The sequence below is a fragment of the Varroa jacobsoni genome, unplaced genomic scaffold, assembly GCF_002532875.2.
Source record: "Varroa jacobsoni isolate VJ856 unplaced genomic scaffold, vjacob_1.0 scaffold_78, whole genome shotgun sequence".
Lineage (NCBI taxonomy): Eukaryota > Metazoa > Arthropoda > Arachnida > Mesostigmata > Varroidae > Varroa > Varroa jacobsoni.
Window position 1 is genome coordinate 106414 of NW_019212980.1, and position 24575 is coordinate 130988.

General features: G+C 40.3%; 1 protein-coding gene across 1 annotated transcript; it reads right to left on the reverse strand.

Moving 5' to 3' along the window:
• Positions 1–1591: 1591 nt before the first annotated feature.
• LOC111263393 (transforming growth factor-beta-induced protein ig-h3) lies at positions 1592–23982 on the reverse strand. The gene is made up of 9 exons (XM_022838426.2): positions 23699–23982; positions 14889–15023; positions 9850–9973; positions 9272–9376; positions 5255–5401; positions 4687–4860; positions 4188–4338; positions 3557–3685; positions 1592–3278 (listed from the first exon to the last, which is right to left on the reverse strand). The coding sequence occupies exons 1-9, from the start codon at positions 23791–23793 to the stop codon at positions 2113–2115; spliced, it is 2226 nt and encodes a 741-aa protein (XP_022694161.1). The 5' UTR covers positions 23794–23982; the 3' UTR covers positions 1592–2112.
• Between the last annotated feature and the right edge of the window lie 593 nt (positions 23983–24575).

Genomic DNA, 24575 nt, shown 5'->3' on the forward strand with positions numbered 1-24575 from the left:
TACTTGTAATTGCCTACAACCAACTGAGTGGTATCTTGCAAAGGCAACGATCTACGTCCCTCTCTTTTTTTGTCGCTTGTTTGGACCAGAGTGGAGATCGAAAAAATGCCAGCATTGAACCATCCGCTCGTCTTCGCTGTTCGTTTCCGATCTTCTGCTGTGTTTTCATTTACTGCCGTCTTTGATAAGCTAATAGACTGCCGGCAGATTAATCGTTCACGACGAACTCTTAACGGGTCGTCGTGTAATAAGAAAGAAAATGGCACGATGACAGTGATTTACGAGGCCACAGCTTGGAGCGCTGGAACATGAACTAATGGACTGGCAGCAATATACATCTTTTTTTTTTTTAATAAATGGAACACCTAGATCTGGATATACTATTTTGCACAAACATTTCTTCGATTTTTTTGCATGTGCTAGAAATGTCATCTCTGGCAGTCGTAGTTATTCACAGCTTCAATCCGGGACCTAAACTACTTGCTAGTTATCTTCAGAATATTCTTCTTTATTTTGCAAAGAGTTCTCTAACAAACTAGTTGATGTGTCGCACTAGTACGCTACGCAAAAATTGCAATAGTATTAAATCTTTCGGTGATAGTAGGCTAAGTGTCCCCAAAAGTGCAAAGTTTCAGAACGACCAAAGGTTCAAAAAACGTTTTGGTCCGAAAGTTCGAAAACGGTTGACCTTATGGTGTAGAGCCAATTGGCAATTGATATTCCTCTCCCCAAAACGGTTGTTAATTAGTGTATCAAAAATTCAGATGTATCAAAAATGGCTTTTTGACTAGTTTAGAATCATTTTCAAACTGGAACGCTATTAAAAATCTTCTGGTTTGCCTCATGGGAGTCTTCCCTAAATTTTTCAGAAATCGCATAAAAACTGGCAATAGCGTAGACTGCTGATTACGGGCAAAAAGTCAAGTTTCTAATTTGGTGAAGCTTTGTTTCGCGCTGGAGGATCAGATAATAATTGATCTGGGCTCAAATTCCCAATTCAAAAATGATTTTTGCCACCATGAATTTATTGCTCTGTTTTTACTATCAAAAATAACGGTTTCACCGAGCAGCGCTATCCGAACTACCTATCTGAGTGCCCTACCCCGTACGCACTAGGCCCAGGTAGTTCGTTGTGAAAAAAAAAACATGATCTCATGCACAATTTGGTTAACCCTACGTTGTAATAATCAACTGGGAAGTCACCAGGTTAGCGGCAGGAGAAATAGGGCAAAAATCGTAAATATTTTTTCGGCTTTCTCGTCGGCAGAATTACCTTACAGTATGATTAGATCTTGTGTCTACAATCGAAATTCATTCTGTATATTAATATATGGTTATATATAAATAAAACTATGACCTTTATCCCTTAAATTTGAACGTGCTATATTCTAACAATCGACATCACCAAAAAAAAAAGCTATTGGAAGCATATAGAAGCTTGTATCGAAATATAATTTTGGTTTGACAAACGTGTTATTTGTAATGTTAGAAGCTAACGGACACTGACACGATGTTAAAAAGTACATGTTAATAAATTTGTTTATACAATTACAGCATGATACCTGAGCCAAACATGATCACACAGCAATAATAACGTTATTAAATAATTTATTATTGAATCACGAGGCAAAGTATATTCAAGTCTTTATATTTTTACATTATAGACTCTGTCGCGTCGTTAACACAACAAAGTATTCAGAGTGGCGCTCATGTCATAACGGAGTCTGTTATGATAAGTTTGACCTTGAGTGCAGCGCCAATCATATGGCTTCGATATGTAGTAGATATTTTAAATCCTATTTATATTCACGTTCTTACTTCTTATCGACTCACTTCTCATACATATTAATTTAATTTCAGTATAGCATTTCCTAAAAAGCACTTCGTATATGAAACAGTACTTGTTATACCACGTCAAATGGTTTTTCCAGACGAAATAAATAGCTTTGTTTCCTCCAGTCGTTACGGTCGCTTGACGCAATCCTATAGTCATGTGTATGACAGATGTATGTCGATTGTTTTGTGTAACCTTCGGGATCATTCGGGTCGACTCACAACTTCTAGCAGTCAGCTGGCTTGCATAAATTTAGGCGAGTGTTATTTGCAAGCGGTTCAAAAGTGGGGGAACTCGAATGAAACGTAGCGACGATTTTCAGTTCCCTGAGGTTGAGGTCCTTGAGACTGAGCATGTGCAGGTTGTGGCTTCTGTTCAGGCTGAGCATTAAGTACACGGTCAATGATGTGCACGACTCCATTGTTAGCCGTTAGGTCTTTGTCTTCAGCGCGTGCACCTCCAAAATACACGTGACCACGTAGTGACCTTTGAGCGGACACGGATTTCCCATCTAGATTTCTGTGTTCCTGCACAGCAAAGGCGCTGTTATAGTTAACACCTGCTGAGCACAGCATATCGGTAAGGATGTGCGTTTTCACAAGAGCTTCGACGCCATCGCCCTTCTCTAGAGCCTCCATTTCATCGCGCGTTAGCTTTTTGAAGGCCTCGTCAGTGGGAGCCAGAACAGTGAAAGGACCCGTATTCTCTTTAAGTTGACTTTCGAGACCGGCTTTTGTGACCAGCTTGCGGAACACCTGCAGGTTCTTGTTGTTCTCAATAAGGGTCCAAATTGACGTTTCGGGTTGACGAAGCACCTTATCGACAAAATAAATAGAGCCACCACAGACGTCAATGGGCCGACTGACAATACGTGCACACTGAGCACTATACGTCGCATCATCAAAGTTGTTATTACGAGAATAGACGTTAACACGAATCTGCGCCTTTTCAAGCTGCGAATTCATGATCATATTATTAAATAAGGACTTTAGGCCAACTTTACTCTCAGTTGTATGGTATAGAAATAGAGCCTGAATTTTTTGTTCGGCCTTCATCGAATCCCACTCTTTAAGCGACACATCCTTGATTGCTTCCTCTGTAGGAGCAAAGAAGGTAAAGTTTTTCAATCCGTTAAGACGCTCGGTAAGTTCGTTGCTATCAATGAGATGGACGAGATCAATGAGCTTGTGAGCTTTAAGGGTATCGAGGAGGGATTTGCTTGTCTGCGAAAGCATGACGTTTTTGAGTGCATGCACGACTCCGTTAGTTGCGATGATGTCTTTCTCTTCAATTTCGACGCCCTCCGCAGTAACGCGACCATCCGGACTCTTCTGCAACATGATTGGTACTCGTAGGACATTGCGGACACGGGCTTGTTGCGGTACAGCTGATGTGCAGATTGTGTGAGGCACTATGTGTCCTTGAAGCAGTTGATCCACGCAACCTATAACACAGTATGTGTTGTTATATATGCTAGCAAAAAAAAGCACTCATCGACATTTATTGCTCGCCATTCGAAATTAATTATGAGAATAAATGGAAGAACTTTTGAGAGCCGTATATACTGAGCCCTATTTCAACCAGAGACGTCATAAAATACCCCTAGACTATCGGGGATTGTGCGTGACGCAGAAGGATCAAACGAGTACAGAAGAAGGCTTTCCCGACCAACAGCAATCAATAAACAGCGGAGTTACTTGACTTCGTATAATCATCGCTTACCCTCTCCTTTTTTCCACATTTCTAGGGTCTCAGCATCAATACCCTTGAAGGCGTCTTCGGTGGGTGCAAATACTGTATAATGAGCTTCCTGGTCATCAAGTTTGTCTACCAGCTCGCTCATGCCAAGAACTGTAATATATAAACGATAGCGTTCATATAAAAATATAGCTATAGGATTTACAACCACTTTCAATTCAGAATATTGAAGCTAATCTCCAGTATCGCAATAGAATGACTTCAAATTCATGTGTCACTTAAGGTTAATGTAGTGAATAGTTAACCCTAATTATATCAGACCTTATCGGGTAACAAGCCAGCCAAAATGTAAGAAACTGTAAATATTAATGAGCCAGGTAATGCAGAAATTGTTTATCCTACCTGGCGAAGTCTAGATTTATAGCAAATTCTACTTCTATCTGTTCCACAGTAACAATTCTATAGGAAAGAATCACAATCTCGCCCTTCATTTATTCATATACATTATGTGGCATGTATTAATGACGTACCTTGGACGAACGGCTCCTGGGTCATTCCACGGAGATCTTGCCGTCCGTATTACGGCGTCGACAAACACTGCCGACCTGTTCCTATATATAACAATAACATTTTGTGTATCAAAAGATGAACTTACTTTCGCTAAAGGTGGAAAATCGAGGGTCGCTGCTAAGTACTTCTTTAACGGTTTTCGTTGGGATAGGCAGGAAGCCATCAACGACATGAATTACTCCGTTTTTGTGGAAGTTATCAGCCGCAACAATGGGCACGCAGTTAGCTGTGAGCACCTAAACATGATATATGGCGATTAATGATAGCATCATGATCAGGACATTTTCGCCTAATTAGCTAGCTGTTAGCTGCTGTTTTTGACCGGCATCCTATTTTGCGTGAGGGTTAAACGAAGTCGAAACCAACTAAGTCAAGCTTCGTTCGCAACAAAAAATTAATCCACATCTAATTTTTAATAAAAACTGCTACAATAAATACGTAAGCTTATAATGTTTCCACCATATCCTATGACGCTCCGTGAACGTTACAATCCTGTAGTGTTTTCGACGTTCGATTTAGCACTTTATTATATACTTGAATCGAAGCAATTAAAAACGATTGGGGCGTGTCATTTAAAGTAATACCTTGTGAGGATTGTAGAATTCATTAAATCGAATAGAGCTCTTGTCGTCGAGTGTTGCAATTTTTTGTTCGTCGACCAGATCAGCCAGTTGGAAGTATCCCTCGAGCATATGCGCGCTGGCCATATCTGCTGAGCTTACCTCGTTCTCCCCTTCGCCGTTTCCACCTTCAGCTTTCTGTAATTTCATATAAACATCTCGAACTAAGGTACCACTGTCATTATCATCAATGAAGCGGGTCCTCAACGCTAGCGCATATTACTGTACTTTGACGTAGCCATTGTAGGCAAAGGCCGTACGCCGTAGCCGAAACGGAGATTCCTCATGACTGGATTCTAAAACGTGTTTCATATTATCCCTGAATCGAGCTAGATATAAGCAGCAACGATATAGCGATCATCTTGCCGTTCTTATAGTATTCTATCATACACATATATCATTGAAGACTTTGAAGTCAAGTCTTTAGGCGACGCCACGTCCTTCAAAGCCAACGTTTTCATCTACATATACTAGGTTAGTTCGCTGGGTTAGAATACACTAGGTTTGTAAACGCTAAACATTTTATACTAACCTTCGCTTCGAGTTTCTTAATGGCATTGTTGGTAGGCGCGAACACGGTTACGTTTACGTCTGAACCGCTCCGCTTGGTAACTTTTGAATCGTCTACAAATTTCCCAAATTCTGTGGTGCCAATAATTTTTAGTGCCTCACTTAGGTCCTATAAGAGGGACGAAATAGCATTAGTATTGTCTAAGTCAGGGAAGCAAGCGTTTGAATTACGGCTGGTAGAGAATGGGAGTTAAGCTTTGCTTTATTACGGTTGATGAAAGTATTGCTAGAGTCACCTGTGGTGACTTGACGACTGAATAACATTATTATTATTACTACACCGAGTGCCATTGGAAAGCTAAGAAATAGGAAATTTTTATTGAAAATGTCATTCTAAAGACATAGCCAAGCACAAAACTTCTATTAAAGAAATGTTTGTCTCTTTTTGCTCAACTGGACCGGATAACCTCAAACCAATACAACATACTGGCAAACTAAAAGCGTATCATATTTGTACCAGGGAATGAAACAGGTAAAGAAGGAAATCAGCTTCTTATTTCTTACGCCCAACAATGATTCGGCAATTGATGGAAACATTTATATTGCGCCTATTGCATAACAGTGAGTTGGGAGCTCGTCACCTACGACATATTTAATAACGATACGGTCTTTTCTTTGATTTGTACAGTTTACATCAACTACTAGGCCTATCGAGATGAAAAATCGAAACTGTTGTGATAAAGTAGGACCCGAAGGCATAATTTGGCAGTTTTTCGTGAGTAAAAAAAAGGGCCTGGTAGGTAAGGGTCGTTGTTGTTCGTGTCATGTGTTTTCCGCAAATGGATACCGGCTATCACAATCCGTCAACTTTCAATTCCATAGCTTACAGACGTAAAGAGAGCTTTATTATCTCATTGCTGGTTAAGACGTGGTACTCGGTGTCGTACGATAATATCTGGACGCACAGCTACATCAGCTTCACGGGAAGCAGCAAATGTTTAGCATCTTCTAGTAAAGAGTTTCACTACCCGAAAAGGCATCATCTCGCATTTAACAAAGATGCTTATTTCCCACAAAAATAGGTTACGTTGGCCAATTGAAGCTTCGTAGCACTTCACGGTGCACCTTCGATCTTCAACGAAAAGTTAATATGTTTTTCTTAACTTTCCAGTGATCTATTGTGAAAGAAAAAAAGGCCAAGTTCATCTCAAGTCAGCGAAATTTCTGGAAGAATGAGTACCTTGCATTTCGTAAATATAACTGCAATTCAACACCAACCAGTTCCAGGAGATTAAAAAAGGGGTAATGACTGCTAATCGATGATTGGCTTTTTTTATTCCCTATACAATATTGCTCTTTGTTGCATATATAGTATTCAATAGGTCTCATCTGTCCAGACCACCCCAGCTTCCAGATGGCAAATCCCAGGGTTTACGACAACAAACCAAACAGCGGTTCAAATCATTGTCGACTTTGTCAATGTGACAGACCAAAAATTGCATCTGATACGTAAGCTATCCCACAGAACGGTGTTATTTAGGTTACGTCAGTCTCGGAGGACGTTCAGATACATTGTCTGATGAACGAAATATCGTTGTGGTCGACGAACCATAAATTCTTATTAAAAATATGGGACGCAAAACATGACCGAGAGGCATCGCCTCAGGCCGCTGCAACGGCAGTCAACGGAACGTCATAACTGTTGGTAATAGGCACGCACACACGCATATACACTCTGCTATAATAAGAGCAAAAGCAACATGTAGGTTTGCGTCGAGAGTCCACTCCAGTTGCTTTCAAGGGTAACGACAGCAACACCTGTGATAAGCGTTTTTGCTTTAGCTATCTGTATTTACTCACTGTCAGCCCTCCAAAAAACGTGTCCCGTCACGGCATGATACAAGACTGACAATCACGTGAGACGTATTGAAAGACTGACATGACACATAGTTGTGCATTGCCATTTTACCTATTCGTCTATATATATATATATATATATATATTTATATAACGTAACCGATAACGAGTGTCGAAATACTGACTGCACTTAAATCCAGGACACAAAGACGATGATGCAAGGGCGATATGAGCAAATGGCAATAACGGAAAAAAAGACATCGATAGAATAACAGGAGGCGCTCGCAGTGAGAACATTCTGATAATTAGAGATTCACTCGACTGATTTTAATCAATACCCATATTCTATCCCACACTAATTTAGTAATAAATACGTATGGGCACGAACGACCGGTCGGTCTTAAATTATAAAACATCACAAATCAATAATTCATTTTGATTTCTCATACGCTAAGACATGAAAAGATCTCAAGACAAGAACGGTCCCCTACTTTATACTTATTTTCGTTTCGATTTACCCTTGAAATGGCCGCACTAACGAACCGTAAATTTCGATTTCTCAACTAAATTCAAAAGAACCCAGAAGCTTTTCTGTGATGCATCTTGTCAGGGCTTTCAAGCTCTCGACAGGAAGAAGAATGGCACAAGAGAACACAGTGCGCTGCGGGAGGCTTCGACTAAAAAGAAGCCATTTCGCATTGAATAGAAATCAAAGAGTATCGTCAACGTTGTGCTTTTCTGACACGCGTAGAACGATAGAACTACATTCTGCCACAATTACACGTATCTCTTTTTACATTCACTGAACTACAGTGCTGATGCATCAGGTCGACAACGGCTCTCGAGTCAAAGGCCTTGCCTCCCAATGGCTCCCACTTGAGCAGCTCCGTTCAGCGGACTGACTTCAACCTACTTTATATTGGTATTATTAGCCGGCTGTTGTTGTTAGCTGATTGTGGATGCAATCCATTTTGTGGACTTTGGTATGGTTCTTGTTGCCATCGTGGATTATCTTCGTAGTGTTTTGCTAGCGTTTGCCGCACGCTAGCGCTTGTTAGCTCAGTAGGCGCAAAGCGAGCGACGTTACGCCCGCTGCGTTTGACGGTCCTAGAGCTAAAGATACTTCTGCCAGATATATCGAAAGACACACTAACAGACACTTCACCGGCAACCGATAACACACACATGCACAAACAATGTACGACGTCGATAACCCCCATCCCCCTTATCCCCACGACGGCTAAGGTGGGGCGTTGACCAAACAGTCGCTTAACGGATCCAGCTTTGACGTACCTGTCGTCTATCTATATAGCTGTGAGTCGCTTGGGTACCTTTTCAAATCCTTCATAAAAAAGAGGCTAATTCTATGCCAAAATGGCCAAAGAGATGACTCAGATCAGACGATGCCGAGCATTTCCGTTCGGATATTGTTTAAAGAAGAGTAACGTAATAATTACAACATTCGCATAAGCAGAGCGAAAATGGTAACTAATTATAGGGCTTGTCTTACTTCGAATCCTAAATCGCTGAGGGGCGGAACGCGTTTAGAAATAGCGGCCTTTTGTGGATCGAACAATAAGTAAAAAAAGTTACGAAAGTGTGGATAGGATTTGCCACATGTGTCCCTGTGCGAATAGAAAATGTATCATGTTTTACGTAACATAGATGTAACTTGTATGATGAAATTATAATACTGGTAGATTAATAGAAATTAGGTTGACTGAGACAAAAATAAAAACGCGTAATGACAACAAATATTAAAGGTATCGTTAAACTGACTACGAGCATCGTCGTTCATTGTAGTAAAAGGAGTCGAGTGAAGTCTAGCGTATTCGGAGGCTGAGGGTCGTTTTGAAAGGGAAGTTCCATTAACTTGCAGAAAGTGAAGTATGAAAATAACAAATATTCTTTTTTCTGCCATTTAGTAGAAAAACAAACAGTACAGCAAAGAACAAAGAAAACTGTATATTCGGTATTTATAAATGCGTTTTCATTATGGGACAGTTCGCTGATAACTAGGGCCGTAAATTCAGTCAATAGTACGGGCTGGAATAATTATCGCTATAAGCTAGTTTTTTTAATAAAATATTGTACTTTGAACTACATAATAAACTTGAATTTTAAACGAGCAAAAGTTAGTTGAACCGTTTCGCCGTTCTCTATGATTCTTGGAGTCACTTACTTTGAGGTCAGCTTCAATACACCCTGGCCCATCCTGACGGCGTGTAAATCCATGACAGCAAGTGTACTTCTCAATGACATTTTTGCTTTCGTTTGCAGTGCGGATCTGTTGTCGTCATTGAACAAAAAGGTGAAAATCTAGATATAAACCGCGAGTATGTATATATTGTATTGCTTACAGGGATATTACAATCAAAGTTAGTCGAATTGCCCGCTCTAAGTTTCATTATTGTCGGATGGATGAAGCCAGCCAAGGTTGGTTACCTAAAAGTTCAGGATCATCACCGACCAATACCCCCCAAATTTGGCATCATATTGGAAAAAAGCTGAGGAATGCTTGAGCTTTAAGACTATCCATTCATCTGTTTATGACAATCGTAGAACAGCCTACCGTAATCGGATGGGGAATCTCTCCTCAAAGGTCGATCGGAATTCTCAAACCGGCCACCACAGACACTACTGTAGTCGTGAATTCGATTTATTTGAACACGATTACACCCATTAATGGGTGTGTAAAAATCTCGTACACCTAAGTGATGCGAGTAATGGACCTAATAAAGGCAAAGGCAAATATCCTACCTTGGTGATACAGGTGTGAGTCGTTGGTGATTCTGAGCACTGAGTCGACTGAAGGGAAAACAAGAGGTTCTCAGGAGAAATACCTTCGACTTCTTCCTCCTTTTTTGTCATACAGACGTTTGAGCTGAAACAAAGTGGGCACTTCTGTGAAGGTTTCATGAATCGTTAACCTTAACCATCAAGCGCATAGAGCCTTACCTAAGCAAAAACAATAATATTACGTCTAATGTCGATGTCTTTATTTTGTTGTTTAAAAATTAACCAGGATAAATGATTTACAATGCCAACGTTAGCGGCCGCTAACATGGTCGATTAGGTTTAATTACCTGTATAATCTCCTCTTTCCTCTAACCTTGATCGCCATTCGAACTTCGGCTAGACGTATGGAGCTAGTGGGAAATAGACGCAGACAGGCTACGGAACCATCATAAGTGTCCAGACAAGAATATCAGCCAGCTAGTTATATAACGGTGCAGATTTGTATTCGAAGCACGCCATATTTAGCGGACGAGCAAATTTCGAACTGGCCTATCCATTTTAATAGCGTGAGCTTTCTTGGTAAAAAAAATCCGACCGGACATTGTATCCCCAGCATCGCTTACCAGCGGTCAGTAAGAGGTCCACAGGGCTCGAGCGACGGCATCAGCCTTAAGGTCTATCTGTCGATTATATTCCGACTCGCTTATACTATATTATAATTTACGACTTACGGTCGAATAGGATAACAAGAGTGGACATAGACAGTGACACAGCAGATTATTTACTGTATCAAGGCGAAATATATATACGTGTATATGTCTTTTATGTAGACGTATGATAACTCTCTCGGTTCGGTAAATTATATCCTTGGCGGAGACTAGTCTGTGTACATCTGAGCAAATCCGTATACTTTATAGTACAGACGCTTGCCTACGCGGCGATTGTTCCACACGACGCGTATTGCCGTTATTGTTGTGTTCTCTATGCATCGTTTCTACAGCTGAATAGCCGAATGGAAATCAAATCTTGTGGATCCATCCCAACGGTGATAAGCCGATCTTATAGCCTAGTTCCGGGGCGGTGATTCATTTTGACGAGTAAATTATGTACAAATGTATGTGCACAGCATGCTAATTCAGTAGTGAGTCACCGATGTAAATATCCCGCCTGTCGCCCAGAGAATTCAATCGAAGTATCTATATATTCAGTAGATTCGGCTTTCCTGCCTTCTGGTCTATCCGCCTCTCTTCACATAGAAGATATTAAAAGTGAACGTCATTCTGCGTGTGGGCTTATCTGCTAATTCTTCCCGTCTGTAAACATTGTCACAATCACCCTTAATATGGTGATAGAACGGGTTGCCCTTGGACACCAATTTCGTTTTACGCGCGCGTAACAGTTGCTGGTGTTCTTTTTGCGGTGGATGTTAATGGCTAACAATAAAGGCAGCCCGTCCGTAGCGTCTCATCATGCGAGCAATAACAACAGTAATGACTAACAAATATAAATGGACCGTGCGAATACTTCTAGTGCCATTGACCAGACAGAGCGAAAATAAAGATGTCCTCTTTCACCTTTGGTCCCATCTCCTTAGCATTCCCCATTTAGACAGGCATCTTCAGAAGAGTTCTTCAACTAAATCAAAGATGTTTACAGGATAGATAAATGACCGGCTTCAACTGTTATCGAAGAGTTAGCATCGTTTCTAAGTTTTAGTTAGCAGCAATACGTTTTACTCTGCAGCTAAACACAGTACAAAATGGGCAAACCGTTGGGTATGATGATTACGCGCCATTGACTTACGATGACAATTATTCAAGCCAACACGCCTCCTACACGGCTTTAGCAACGAAACGTCGGTGAGAGCCTGAACTATGACTCTATAGGCGTCTAGTCCGAGCAAAGATTTAATAGAAAAAAGTAATAGAGAATGCTATAAATTATAAAGTTAACATGTGTGCGTGTGATACATCGGCAAACAAGCTCACAGCAGAGCCAGGCTTTGTTGTCGTACATTTGACACATTCAACATTTGACAGCTGAAACGAAGTTCAGCCACCTTCAAAGTAGTACGACACAACTTACAACGTTTCTTCTCCTAGCTGCTACGCTGGCCATATAAGTCCCCTTTCATTATCATTCGGGCCAAATTACTTCAGCTTCAAAGCACGTTCCTACGAATCTGCTGAAATTCAAAAATAGGTCGTCTGTATTCACGAAAATTAGCTATCTAGATAGACTGGCTTCACGTTGAAATGAAGTGAATCACTATATTTCCAGTAAATAGCATGATACCAGATTTGCTTTGAAGTTTACACTGTTCAAGCAACCCAAAAATTAAGCTTTAGATATACTAGCTCCGAGTGTGAAAGGAGTGGCCCATCGCTGAGAGACGTATTCCTATTGTGTCTCGTTCGTCCTAGGCAGGTGAAATTTTTTTTTCTTTAATTATCTCTATACCTATTCGTCGAAGAGTAGCATGGTAGTTATCTGATCGTCCGGGCATATAAAATGATCGTGTCATATTGAAAATGATTCATCACAACCATGGCTACAAAATGTAAAAAAAACGTTTTCTGCGTGAATTTTACAAGCGAATTAAGAATTCCATTCCGCCTGATTCGTTGTGTTACGGTATATAGAAATCAATCTCCATACGACGCAAATAGACTAGGTCCCCTTCGAGGTTATAGTATCATGCAATATATATATAGGAAAAAACATATAAAAAATGACGGTTAATCACGGTCAATTACGGTTAAAATGCTCCAAGCAGCTGAACGCCACGAATTAGGAGCTGTATTTTAGCGCTAGGAGACACGCCCAGATTGAACTAGTTCAATTTAGCTAAAAAACACACATAAAAAGTTCAGTATCATTTCTAGTACGTACGACTGAGTCACAGGCGTAGAGAAATGCTACAGTGTTTACTATTCGTAAAGTTTGCTTTCAACTCTAAATAGACTTTACTTATTAACGTTCAAAGGTTTATCAACCTCAATAAATAACAACTAACTTTACCTATAAAAATTGTGACTCAAATTTAACGAAATATCATAATGACCTCACTGGATCTAACGAAGCTTCTGAGATGCTGTGTCCTACGCTCTGAGAGTATATGCACACATATATATATATAGAAAACGGTAAAGGAAGAACTGGCCTCTCTCGAGCCATCGTCCTTAATCTACGAGCAACAACGACAGTGGAGACAGACCGATTTCACTGATGCAGCATTCATTATACGCGAGTCGATACAAGGCTGGCTACGACCCAAAGCGGAGACGCTCAAAAAAAGCAACTGGCCGACCACCAACTTAGGAGTCCGCTGCTAACTTAAAGATCGCTCGCTGGAATCGGCTAGCACTATGCCGAAGAGGGCTCTAGCGCCTTAGAAACAATAATAATTGTGACAGTGGTAATAGACAGTTGCCGTTCGTTGTTGTTTTGTTGCTTTCGGTCTAAGTCGAAGCGTTAGGCCCATTTTTGTCTGGCTTGAATCACCATTATCAGCAGCATTCATAAAACAAAGTGCTCTTCGGACAGAAGCAGTGCCAAAAGCGTACGGTGACTAACCGTTCGTCTGCGGTACGCAACGCTATAGTGGTCCGATTCTGCGGCTTTAACCAGAATCGAAAAATTTCTGAAATGTCCTAAGCAGCTTTTGTTCCTCTAGGCGGACTGTAGCTCCTTAGCTGCTATCTCAATGTGCGTGCCGCCAAGGGTGCAATTAGGGACAGATTCGGGTATGAGGGTAGATTTGCGCAATAGAAGATGGTGGCGTACAAGCAGACGACCGACGCCAAATGGATGTTTTCTAAAGACGCATCGCATCAGATGAATAAGATCAGTTCTTTTTCCCGCGTTGGGCTTTTGTCGAGGATCAGCCATGTAGCGAAGTATTGAGCGTCCATTTGTGCCTGTGACACCAAATGACGGAACTCGACCCGACCCACATTGAAATGACTCTGATTTGTGCGATTCCAACATCCGTATGCTTCTATCTGACGGTAACGGCCTTCTGAACTTTCCGGCAATCTAATGCATCCTCATAGCAAACAAGCTGAATAAGTGTTGGCATTGACTGGTTCATTGCAATGCCTGAGTATCTCTTGAAATTTACGTCACATGACTGTGCTTGCCAGGGTAATTTGGGTTAGTTGAATAGAGCGGTCTATCTGGGTTGTATTAAGACCTATCGATGAATTAAGAACAGCCCACAGGTTGTAGGAACTTGAAACACCGCTAAAATTCTACTAGCAAGATTGAGGCCTTGGCCGTAAATAAAAATTTTTCTATTTGACTATAATAGTCAGCTTCGTATAGCAGATAAATGAACTAAAACACTGAAGATATATTTAGGGTGTTATAGAGACTGGACGGTTGACTAAAAAATTAACGATACTATTAGTACCTCAAATCTACAAGGCTGTGTTCGAGATTTATTACTGGACATCTGTTGGCTGATAGGATACCATTTGAATGTACCGTTCGTCTATATCTGTGATTAGTCTGACCTTGTATCAATCCCTTTGCAGATATTCGACGCGAGATCGTTACTATATCTATCTATGATATTATGATAAAGTAACATTTTCCTATCGGTAGTAGCTTTTCTCGACTGACGACGGCGAGAAAATAGCGCCTCCTTAGTGAGAAACAATGAATGAGTAAAATACTCGAACGTTACCACAAACTAGTAATATTTACCTTGTTCTCTATCGGCGTGAAGTGAAGTATTTTGTGGTATAGAAGGTATCTTGGCACAAATCTATAGGCATCAAGGGCCCGCTCATAGCTTAAAAACCCTTCGACTATCTCAACTAACATTATAGATGCATAATAGAATTGAAATAATTTTGTACATACAACACATTCATGTACGAGTGAAGTCTATATGGGGCAAATAGGGTGCTTGAAGATAGGCCCTGTTAGCGATTTCGGTAACGTTCCCTCTGTCCATTTCTAAAGAATAAACTTATAACACATTGATTGATTGACTGACTGACTGATTGGTAACACAATGATAATAATAATAATAATAATTTTGCCCTTCTTACCCTTTCCACCAAGGCTGTTGATTTCCGTAGGGAGCAACAGCGAACATTCCATCGACGCTAAAAGGGGTTAAATCACCTCGATTTGGTACACCAACGCGATTGAAAAAAGAATCAAAAGGCGTTTGACGACGATTTCTGTAAACAAAAAAACAAGAGATTAATAACACGTAATTAACAATTTTTTTGCTACCTTTCGGCAAATCTCCTATGTAATTCGGCTCGAAGTTCTATGACACGCTCCTTTTCGCGTAGACAATCGATGATCGTAACATAACAAACATTTTTGAGCCTTTTCATATTTGTTGAAAATTGGAGAATCATAGCTAAGTTAGGGAAAAGCGTATGACTAACTTTCGGTTAGCGAGGTATCGTTATTTTTCCTTCCCTAGTAGAGCACTGATGCGAATAGGCTTTTGTTTGTAAGATCTATAAAATTCCCTTTGTTTCCCCATACCTATTTTAAGGGCTTGACGCGGATTCTCGCAGTTATGAGGGTTGCTACAGTCGTTTTAGTTATAGTAAAATATTTTTACCCTAAGTATAGTTTCGTAGTGCCCGCTCGACAGTCCGATCCGCTCGTAAATTGTTTCTCAAATTAACTGAGTATCACTTAGTAGTTTTACGCCATACCTCTTCTGTGTGATAACATCAATGTTATCCATGAAGCCGTGAAAGTAGAAATTAACCAAGGAGTATAACGGCCTTCCTCGAATTCCTCAACCGTGAAATGCTAGAGCTTCAGAGCCAGCTTGGCCTGTGGGCAAAACTCTAATCAGAAGGGTATAGATTGGCTTTCAAACGAATGTTTTCTTACTCGTACCAATTTTGCTTATTAGTGATTTTCGCGATTGTTGACTCGTTTAATGGATCGTGTACTCGTTTGTGTGTGCGTCAGGCCAGATGACAGGGGCTGAGTTGACTATCTCGAACAGCAGCAGCAGCAGCAGCACCATTCAACCAGCTCCGTAGACAGGTATTGGCGCAGCAGCATATCGTTACTGGGTGGAAATTTGCCAAAAATTTTCTATATGCCATCGTCGCAAATAACAGCGTAACAAATGAACAACTCACTGTCGTTTTTAAGCGACCTTCGAATAGAATCAACGTTTCATAACGCAATAGATCCTGACTTCCGTTCACAAATAGGCAAAGAGCGGAGATGTTTTACACGATCACAGCTTTCGTCGGTGAGCAACATTGAGACTGTCAGTGGGCGAGCGCGAAGCGCCTGCCAATGACCCATACAGGAGGAAAACGTAAATCCTAATCATCTTCAGTGTTTTTTGTACGAATACAACCACAACAACAAAAACAGCGGTGGTGCGTCACTGCAATTGGAGGGCAGCAACCATAGCGTCAACGAAGCGATAGTTGGGTAACTACACTCAACAATATAATTTGGCGCGTACGAAGAGGTACAGAAGAGATTAGTGAAATATAATGGCCATTGTACCGATGTAAAAAAGGAAAAATATATGTTAAAGTATAAGTACAGACCATCTGGCTGCAACTAAATGGTTAAGAATGATAACACGCCAGCTTGCCTTGCTACATAAAGCAGTAAAGATTGCGAAGAGACGCTTCAAAAGAAAGGCTATCCTACCAACAACGGGGACGATGCGCTGCTTGCTTGCGAAAATGATGGTAATTTTTCTTTTTTTTTTGTTTTGTTTTTCGCCAAAATTATGCTATTAGAGCCGAGCCAAAAATTGCGATTAGTCAGAAGTTAAGGCTCATAATTTGCGTTCATTTATGTATCAGCAAGTTCACCAAGAAAGGTTACTCTGAGCACAGATACGACTATATGCGTTTTTTGTAGGTCCAAATTGGAGATAATTGCAACTGTTGGTGCACATTGGTATAGTTATTCAAAACAGTCAGCAAGTCACAATACCAGAGTCTGAAAATAAACGTTAGGTTTCCCAGAAATCAGATCATTTGTGGGAGTTATATTTGAAAAACCAATTTTATTGGTGGCTCTAGGTAGAGGGGTTCGCGGTGGGATACGCTTTCTAGTCAATTCGAGTTGGCCAAATACCGCCTAGGCCCGACAATCGCTAGTTGACAGGTTCATACATCTGCTATAGGCACGCGTGAATAGATATGGAAAAAGTGTCGTAAACCCATTCAGTTGCAGGCATTTTGCACGTAATATAGTAATCCATTTAATAAATAACAGCGGTTACGGCAGAAATCTGTCTTCAATCCATCTGTACAGTAAAACTCGATGTTATAAGATGGTTTATTTCTTTTTCTCTTTTTACCTTCGCAGATGCTATTTGGCAATTGCTTAAAGCATTCGTTCAACGGTGGCTTTGGTCGAAAATCTATTTACTTCGAGTAAAGCGATAGAACCGCACGACTTTGGATATCATTAGCTATGAAGTAGGCACCCGTCGTAACGACATAGGCAATTCTAATAGTAATTGTTCCGCTTACGAAGTGCAGCAACAAATATACTGCTTCAGCCTTCATTTCAAAGAATGCATAATTTTTTTTATATACCACAGGTCTGTTCGGTGTTTATCGCTAGAACCAGTCAGGCCCCACGTCAAGGTCTCAAATAAATTACACACGATATTGGGTACGATAGCCTGTAAAATGCACGCAAATTTTAATCACTAAGCATTCTCATATACCGGACAAAAACACAAAAAATATGCCTAAACGTGTCGACGAAAAACTGTACATATGAACGAAAAAGAAGATACCAAGAAGATATTGCCAATATCAAGAAGATATTGCCATTTGAATTTTCGATCAGAACTAACGCAACTGTGGAAGATATAATGATTAATTTTACGTACACGATGTTCCAATGCCGAATCTCAGTTGGCGTTCTAAATTATTTACCGCAGGTATACTCTTATCTTCCGCTTTGTTAAGGTCCATCTTTATTCAAAAAAAATTTTTTCCAAAAACAACTTGTATATAATAGGGAAAAAGTCCGGCATTCGTCGACTTGATGGACGTCACCTGCGCAGAAAAACAGAAACTCAAACGTCAACATATGCAACCGAGTTACGTCCCTCATGACCAGTCATCTGGCCGAAGTTGCATATTGGATTCCTTGTCCCATTGCAAAAGGTTGTATTCCCTAGACCAAGATATGGCCAGCGAAAAGATACATTTACGAAATCTAGCCCTTTGCTGGTATTACGTAAACTAAAGGTGCTTTGTTTCGAGCAAAACATCTCGGCCTTTTGTAGTGCTGCGTAATAGGTTAGACAGACCTACCCGTCGTCTTACGACACCACCTTACGACTTGTACTAATAGAGAATAATTGGCCTTAGACGGCGTTTGGAGCAATTACCAGTTTGACGAGATAATTGAAGTCACGCGTGTATGCGTGTCCTATACTGCGCACGATAAGTGTCATTTCGCATCGAATCAGATATGGCCTTTTTCTCTTCGCTGCGAATTTATATAAATATATATGGTATGGGTAAATAAGTATTGCACGGGCGGAAGTTGTCCGTGTCATTTTTGAACTTATCCAATTCAAGTCTCATCCTACCCAACTTTTAAGCAGAAAAAACAATGCTGTTATCGAAATGTTAGATAAAAATCCTAACCGAAATGAAATAGCCAAAAGAACTAAAGTTTATATATCAACAACTAGAACTAGCGGAACCAGATTTAAACAGCCGATAGATGGCTCTACACACTCGTTGGAAAGTGCTAATCGTTATAGAGATTCTACTGCTTATTTTATACTAAAAATTTTATACGTGCGACAGTTCTAAAGTTCCCAGGATCGGATTAAGTACCGCTGTAGTAGGTAAACGATACCGAGTTCGGGCTGCTAGCAAACTACTTATTCTCAGCTTACGTCGTACGCCATGATCTAAGTGCGTCATATATCCGTCCGATTTAGCCGAAGGAAGGTAGTGTTGTTAGTAAACGCACAACGGTCCGCTTGCATGTCGTCGTCTACGTGCAATGAAAACACTACATACGCGGCAAGCATTAGCTGTACACGTTATTAAGGCTGAACTCTGCAAGCGCATCCTCTTCATCCGTTTCATAAAAATATGGCCTTGGGTCATCAATTTCGCTTGAAATTTCTTTATTTAGATAGGTTTATGGGGATCGAATAACCGGCTTGTAGCAAGAAAAGAGACTTCAGAGATGCTTCGGCCAAGACTGCTAAGCGATTGACTCTGCACGGGACTCTGTATCTTCTCAAAAGAAAACATCGTCTTAAGCGGAAAGCATTTTTATAGTAAACATATGGTAATAAAAGGATTAATCTGTACATCTGCAGGAACGAAGTGTCTATTCGCCAATATTCTACTTACAGAGACCTCTTCTGCAGTTTTCTGCAGGATTTGCCCATATTTAGCGATACGATTCTAGAGGCAGCCCAGCTTTTTATATCGTATTATGAAAAATTTGACAAAAGTTAGACGTGGAAAACTACGTGCTTACCATGTGGATGGACAGAATTCCAAGCGTTACCTTTTTCCGAAACGGATATAGTTACCACGCCTAACGGATACTGCTGTGACTTAGCTGGCGTAGCTAAGCACTCACGTAAATGGTTCCAGCCTTTAACAAAACGATTACTTTTAACTATTTTTCTAGGTGGTCGGTGGACACCACAATTGTCACGGGTTATCGGGGCTTCAAGCAACATTGACGCAAAAGCGGTTTAGGCGTGTCAGAATATGATATGCCCAGGTAACTTTCATACTTACAACCTCAGAACGATTTTTCCGCTTTCCGCCACTCATCCAAAGCGAGTGAAGACTTTGACTCTCGACATCGGATCGTGTCAACTAATGATACCGGCAACAACCGTCTGAATGTTTATGGAACGGCTGTTTGTTTCCCATAGATAAATATGTTGCAAAGCGCAGAACGAAGCGCAGTTTAAATCTCCGGTCTGGTTAAGGCAATTGTATCAGACTACACCTCCAAAGCTCATTTTCTATGCTTGCCAACATCAATGACCTATAAAAATCGCTGATCGAATTCGCTTCTTACTATCTCCACTTTAGTTTCTGTTGCTTTATTACAAAGCTTCAATGGGAAAGATTGAAAGCCAGAACGCATCAAAACGATCCAAAGGTCCACTAGACGATGGAAACGGTTTCGTGATGGCGTTCAGAGAGGACTCAGCTGTGCAACGTTATATGGGTACATGGTGCGGCATGTACCCATACAACGTTACATAACAAAGTAACGTATGATTATGTATATCGATGCGGGTTCCCGACGTCCGGCCCGCATCCATGCGCGAAAAAATTGTGTGCTCTAGATTGACAGTTGGTGGAACGACACCAGTTTCAACAACAGCAACAACGCCACTCAAATTCTGGCCAACGACGGCGGAAGCGAATCGCATAAAAAGACCGAGAAAAAGGTCGAAAGCGAATTAAAGAGCTGCTATTGCCTGTCCGATTCGACTTTTCTGTCGACCGTCCGCGATTCCTCTCCGTGGCGATCTGGAAGGGCCAATCATAGTTACGTTTTACCGAGATGGGCTTTCTGGAAAAGAGCGATCAACTTCGCGCAACGCCCCGCGTGTGCTTCAAGCGTTGGCCGGGGCTTGGCTTTTGCTGATAATGGCGTTTGCTCGACGACTTTCAGTTTATACTCGCAGCTGCTGACTGCAGGACCCTCGTGTTTGAAGTTGAATGACGTAACCTAATAAACAACAGTCCCGATTTTCGGCACCAATCATCGACCGGAACTGGCAGCCAAAAAAAAAAGACAAAAAGACCTAGGGAGAATGACGAAGCCTGGAAATAGAAATAATCAAGGTGGTGGTAATACAAATTAAGAAAAAGCTCGCCAAATGTAAAAAGCCTGGTTGTGATTGTTCAGACGTTTATATATTTTTTGAAATGTTTATTTTTGGAATGTAGTAACACATTTTTTTGAGCATTTTCCCGTTTTTGCTTGTAACCTGCATATTACCCCGCAGTGACTGCAGGCAGTTGATGATTACACGTTGTCAATTAGAAATGGACAAATAATTCTATTATATATTCTAACAAAATATACACAATGTGTCTCTTCCAATAGGAAAAATTCATTATGTAGATTTTATTGGGAAAATTCTGCCACCCGCAATATACCATGTAATATACATTTGTCATAGACAACTGTGCTGGGTTGAAGATAAACTAGAAACAACACAATTGCTCATTTATGAGCAGTACGCTGAGTTTTTGCAATGTACGCAAGCGTCGCCTACACATTTACGTGGTGGATAACTTCACCGGGTTTGAACTATACACGCATCTGACGTACTTTACAATGAAGTTCGTATGTTTCTATTATTAAGCTAGATATGGAACTTTTAAAGGGTGCAGCCTGGACCCAAGGATGCAAACACAGTGCCAGAGAAAAACGTTGTTACGTTTTTAATGAACACATATCTGAATTAACTCGTCATAAATTCTCACTGGGGTTAACTAATCGTGCGGTGTGTCATACGCACTGTGAATGAGCACTATGACCTTTCTAAATCTGAGCTGGGGTTGTTAAACATAATTTTCCAATTAAAATGAATATTTATAAATGTATTTGTGTTGTACGATGAATTAGGACGAACTCTATTCCCTCGTTTCTCAGCACACTTGTTTTCATCGACGTCGTCTTGGTGAAGGTAGGTTTATCGCGTTTTATCTAAACACCCCTTATAAACTCAGCGTAATCACCATATCAGTAATGCCGACGTTTTTTCGTACAGATCTACTATAATATGACAGCAAAAAAAAAAAAAGCGTCACTTCGTCATGTGACATAGTAAAGATAGTAGGGTAGTCTTTTACAGGTTTTCAAGAAGGATCCTTTGTACCTGAGCTACATGAATTAAGAGCTATGCCTAACTGGACGCTGACTCACTTACGTGCTGTCTGTACAAATGTAGAACGAAGCCATCTGAAATTTACGAAAGGAGCTTCAGCCGCACTACAGAAAATAATAACAATATTACTCAAGCCGATGAACAATTTACCAGTTGTATATAACAACAAAAAATAAACAAACAAAAGTCCGGCGTGTTATTCGTTGCTTTCTCTTCCAATGCATCTTATTCCAGAGCCCTGCGACCTCACCATCTAAATATGGGAATATCGTCTACAAGAATCTTCGAATGATCGTTCTGCTATGTCTAAAATACGGGATATATTGAATATAATATCCTGGTATAATATAATATATAATATAAACTGGATAATTGTATTCATTTTCATTTTATAAAGCTTTCCACTCAAAAACTTATTTAGATTTAATTCCATTTGCAGCAAGTAGCACAAAACCGGCAAGTCTCGATTTTTTTTTTTTTAGACAAATCAAGACCTATTATAAACAGGATGTACTTACTACTCGTGTCTCTTGAGTATCCCTCAGACCTACTTCATAATCTCAGTTTTGCGACCTTTTGGAGTTTCGGACTTGAAAGTGTTTAAGTATAAAGCGGTCTTTTTTAGTTTACTCGCATAAGGAGATAGCGCTGTCTACCAGGACACTACTAAAGATTAAACAAGTATTCAATTTCCCTAATTTCAAAGTCGTTCAAGAGACCCTGTCCCATTTAAAGGCCAAAACGAATAGAAATAAATCTGATATCACTAGACAATCGCCAAGTTCATTATATCAAGGGATTACGAAATATTAATTAGAATTCAACTAGGGCATTGAAGTATAAGTTTATCGCATCCCATAAATAATGTACCCTTTAAGAGTCACAGGGTACATACTTGTAGTGATATTTGTACATCTCAAGCCATTACCGAACCTTGAACAGCCCCCCCACAGCTTTCAGAACTATTGGAAATTTTAGAAAACATATCGAGCGAATAAGCTTCTGGTGAAGTCCCAGCGATCAGAAGATTAACTCTGTCATATTTGATATCTCAACTTGCTTTCTTAAAATATTGTGGTTTATAGAAACTCGCTCAATAGATCATCAATAGAAATCTTGTGTTTGATTATGATTTTTCAACAATGTTTCTGAAGATAAAGGTTATGGCTGGCTTGGTATCGACCGACGCTAACGCCTACAATCTTGCGTTGATACTGGTAGAGCTTCGCGACTGTGATGGACAGCTATTCATTATGAAGGAAGCTGTTTCTAACCTAGCGTTAATTAACTTTACTTTCCGTTGCAGACTGATTATATATTTAGGTTCAAAAATTATACGTTTATCAAAACGTTTTCAAATTCAGCCATGTCCTACAGAAAATCTAATATCGACACACTATGAGCTAGCTCGTACTGGCTCTTAATTTGCACACTGAAAAGGCGTATACAGACATTTTCTCCCTTCCTACTAGCAAAATAGTTTAAAACAGATTTAAAAAAAAAAAAACAATAAACAAAATAACACAGCACCATTAAATCGGATACGTTTTTCTTTTGAACATACATCTTTTGTACAAACTCGATTAGTTAAACATTAAAGATTCCTATAGTGTAACATACGAATTATACCTATTTCTCTGTAACCGTTACTGTTAAGCCCCATAATACTGATGAGTTTTTTTTTTTTCTATCAAAACTCTTACACTTAGAGAATATTCTTCCTGCGGGCATTTGTTATAGTAGCTCGAGGTCCCATATGAAATGTCTGCGATTTCGCAGAAACCTTAACACTAACCCGTTCGTTAGAGGAAAAATAAATCTATAGAAAATCCTAGATAGGAAAAGTTACCTCGTATAGTTTATTACATTGTTAGGTAACCATTCTAATAGCTATTATAATTTGCTTATGTTAGCACTAGTCAACTGTAGCTTCTTCTGCAGAACTGCAAAGCTGTAGAAATCGTAGCAACAATATAATAGGTAACATACCTGTTCACATCAGGCCTTTGATTTTTCCTATTATCCGTCCTGTTCTGCGCGACAACAAGGACCGTTCCAAGCAGAACGACACCCAACCACTTCATTTTCAATCACTATTCTGTTGGCTTCTTTTTTTTCTGTTAGCCTATTATTGGTTCCTATAAAGCACTGCTCTAGGATAGTCTGGAATAGTTGTATGGCTATGTAATCGAAACGTTCTCGGTATCGGCCTATGGCCAAACTTCACCGACCCTGCTTTACGTCGCGTTCCTGTCGGGGGATATCGACGCGACGTGAAGATGCGCTCTTATAGGGAGGAAGATGCGCGACTCATCTTTGGGTGAGGGTGGCGCAAGCATCATGGGGCGAAGGGTGAATGGGGTGAGTGTGGTGAGTACTGCTACGGAGGCAACAGACTGTTTTGGTTAACAGAAACGACTGGTCCATGCCAATAAGTTGAGATGATCAAGGCATTGCCACCAGACCAGATTTGTAGCATGCGATCGCTGCAGTTTCACGACTATCATTTGTTTGCCACTTACTTGGGGTTTCGAAGAAAAAGAGATTTATTTACAGTAGAAAATGACTATATAGAAATACGGTATGGGATATAGAATCGACAGACAGCTCGGCGAGTAATGTTTATTCATTATAGAATGATGACAGCATTGAATAAATGTATCCCCTCTCATTGAGAAGAGCTCTCACCGGCAGCAGTAACCGTCTGATTGACGCCGGCACATAAGAAGACTCTATGTATAAGATATATAGAAGATCCATGTGGAACTGCTTCGAAGCCAAACAAAATACAATACTTGACTACTTATAGTGAAATTAGGGGCAAATTGCCGAGCGAATTGTCGAGAGTAAGCAGTTGTTGACCTAG

Excerpts from the sequence above, each read along its gene's own strand:
- LOC111263393 (XM_022838426.2), bottom strand. The coding sequence starts at position 23,793 with ATGAAGTGGTTGGGTGTCGTTCTGCTTGGAACGGTCCTTGTTGTCGCG. Across the intron at positions 9,974-14,888 it reads CAACAGCCTTGGTGGAAAGG|CTCAAACGTCTGTATGACAA; the intron begins GTAAGAAGGGCA and ends ACTTTGTTTCAG. Across the intron at positions 3,686-4,187 it reads ATTTTCCACCTTTAGCGAAA|TTCTTGGCATGAGCGAGCTG; the intron begins GTAAGTTCATCT and ends TATATATTACAG.